The 2,108-nt window shown below is 58.6% G+C and overlaps 1 protein-coding gene across 1 annotated transcript; it reads left to right on the forward strand.

Annotated features, from left to right (window-relative positions):
* Positions 1-227: 227 nt before the first annotated feature.
* Positions 228-1,441, forward strand: VPS25 (vacuolar protein sorting 25 homolog (S. cerevisiae); the record flags this gene model as incomplete). The annotated part of the gene is made up of 3 exons (XM_010152468.1): positions 228-316; positions 818-893; positions 1,329-1,441. Coding segments are annotated over 3 exons (278 nt in total), but the record flags the coding sequence as incomplete, so codon positions are not given.
* Between the last annotated feature and the right edge of the window lie 667 nt (positions 1,442-2,108).

The raw sequence follows: 2,108 nt of genomic DNA on the forward strand, positions 1-2,108 counted from the left end.
CCGCCGTTCCAGCTGCCAGCTAAGCTGCGGGAGGGATTGGGGGCTGGAAAGAGCTCGATTCCGGTACCCGTAGGGGTGTTTAGGGAGCTGGTGGTCACGCGGCGGGGGAGGGCAGGTCCCCCACGGTCCCTGTGGGTGTAGCGTCCCGCCTGTCGCGAAACCCGCGGGTTTGACTGTTGCTGTCAACCTGTGCTCTGAGTCCATGCCTTTTCCTCCCTTGGCTTTAGGGAACCTGGAATGGTTAGACAAGAACAAAACCAGTTTTCTGATCATGTGGAGGAGACCAGAAGAGTGGGGAAAGCTCATCTACCAGTGGGTGAGAGCGCAGAAGCTGCCTGCCCCGCAGACCAGGCTCTCTGAGTCCGGGAGGACGGGTGGTATTGGCTGCAGCTTGTGAAAAAGAGCACTGTAATGCTTTTCTCTTCCTTCCTGGGGGCTTTTACCTTTCTTCCTCCGTCCCGCTGTCACAGAGACGTTAACAGCCTTTGGCTCGGTGCAGGATGCAGCGCGAGGGGCGGATGCTCCTGTCGCAGGCGTAGCGAGGGCAGAGCAGCGCTGCTGTGTCGCCTTCGTATGGCGCCAGTCCTTACGCGAAACGCGTGGGCAGAAGGAGCAGGGGGCAGGGAAAGGGACCGGCTTGGTTTCCTTAGGCTCTTTCCTCTTGACCCTCCAGCGTGCCCTGGCGCATTTCCAGGGAATCTTTGCCCCTCGGGTGCTGTCCGTGTCGCGTTTCGCCTGCGCTGACGTGTACGAGCGATGGTGCTGAGGGCGTTCAGTCACACGGATGAGATTTGCTCTCTCGCTTGTGCGTTTCCAGGTGTCAAAGAACGGCCTGACCAACTCCGTGTTCACGCTGTACGAGTTAGCCAGCGGGGACGATACAGAGAGCGAAGGTAACGTTGCGTTAGTCCCGGAGCGGGTTTTCCGAGCGCGCTTGAGCCGAGCGTGTAAACAGTGGGTACTTTACACCCGCTCACGTGAGCCGACCCCGGTGCCCGCTGCAGCTTTGGTGAACATCTCCTTTTGTTGTCACTGTTGGCATTTGAAACCCCAGCCCTTTATCTGGCGTGAGGTGGGGGGTGTTTGGGTTCACGCCTTGAGACTGCGCTGCCTCGTTCCCTGCCGTCTGTTGACCTTCAGGCTTTGTTCCTGACGCGCCAACGTAGCGATGAGCCTGTCGCTGTAGCCGTCACTCTGGGTTTGCCGTAGTCTGATGGCTGCTCTTCGGAGCCCTCTGCTTCGCTGCCCCACTCCCTGGGGTTTAAGCCTGTTTGTTTCCTGCTGTGATTTTGGGTTTTCTGTTGATGGGGATCTCCTTCCTTCCCTAGAGTTCCACGGCTTGGATGAGACGATGCTGCTCCGTGCCCTGCAAGCCTTGCAGCAGGAGCACAAGGCTGAAATTATCACTCTGGACGACGGCCGAGGGGTCAAGTTCTTCTGACAGGAGCCCCCTCCCCTCTCCCTGGCTGCTGAAGCGGTTCTCGCTGCGAAGGTTCGCTCTCCTGGCCTGGTTTTGAGCTGTGACTGTAAGCAGCTGCTCACTGGGGATTTCCTGGGCCAAGGAAAGAGCCTTTGGAGCCTTCCAAAGACACAGCTTCTTAGAAATATCCAGAGGTCCTCTGTCTTTTCTCCCTGTTGATTGTGTCTGAGAGGCTAAAGCTGCTCTGGGCAGTTCTGGGAGGGACCACCCAGAAGTGAAGTAGTGGGGCTGCTCCCGTTTCTGATTCCTGTTCCTGTGAAGGCCACGGAGCAGTCGTTTGGCCTCGAAGGGCCCCTCCTTCCCCCCCTACAGCCACGCTGTCGGGCTCTGCGGCCCCCACTGCGTTGCCCAGCGGGGTGAACGCCAGCACGAGGCACTCGCCGTGGAAAACCTCGATGGCAGAGTGACACGTGCCTGCGGCAAAACAGGCTGTGCAGCCGGGTGGGGGCGGGTGCCACGGAATTAATTTGGAGTAATTAAAATGAGAAGTATTTATAGAGCAGCCTGGGTGTTTTCCTCCGTCTCTGCTTTTCCATCGGAAACAAAACGGAGCAGCGTATGGGATTCTTGCCCTCCAGCCACGTTTCCTTACTGCAGCAGGTGAGCCGGGGAGAGGGGGTGCCTGCCG

This window comes from Eurypyga helias, unplaced genomic scaffold (assembly GCF_000690775.1).
Source record: "Eurypyga helias isolate BGI_N326 unplaced genomic scaffold, ASM69077v1 scaffold37835, whole genome shotgun sequence".
Classification (NCBI taxonomy): Eukaryota; Metazoa; Chordata; class Aves; order Eurypygiformes; family Eurypygidae; genus Eurypyga; species Eurypyga helias.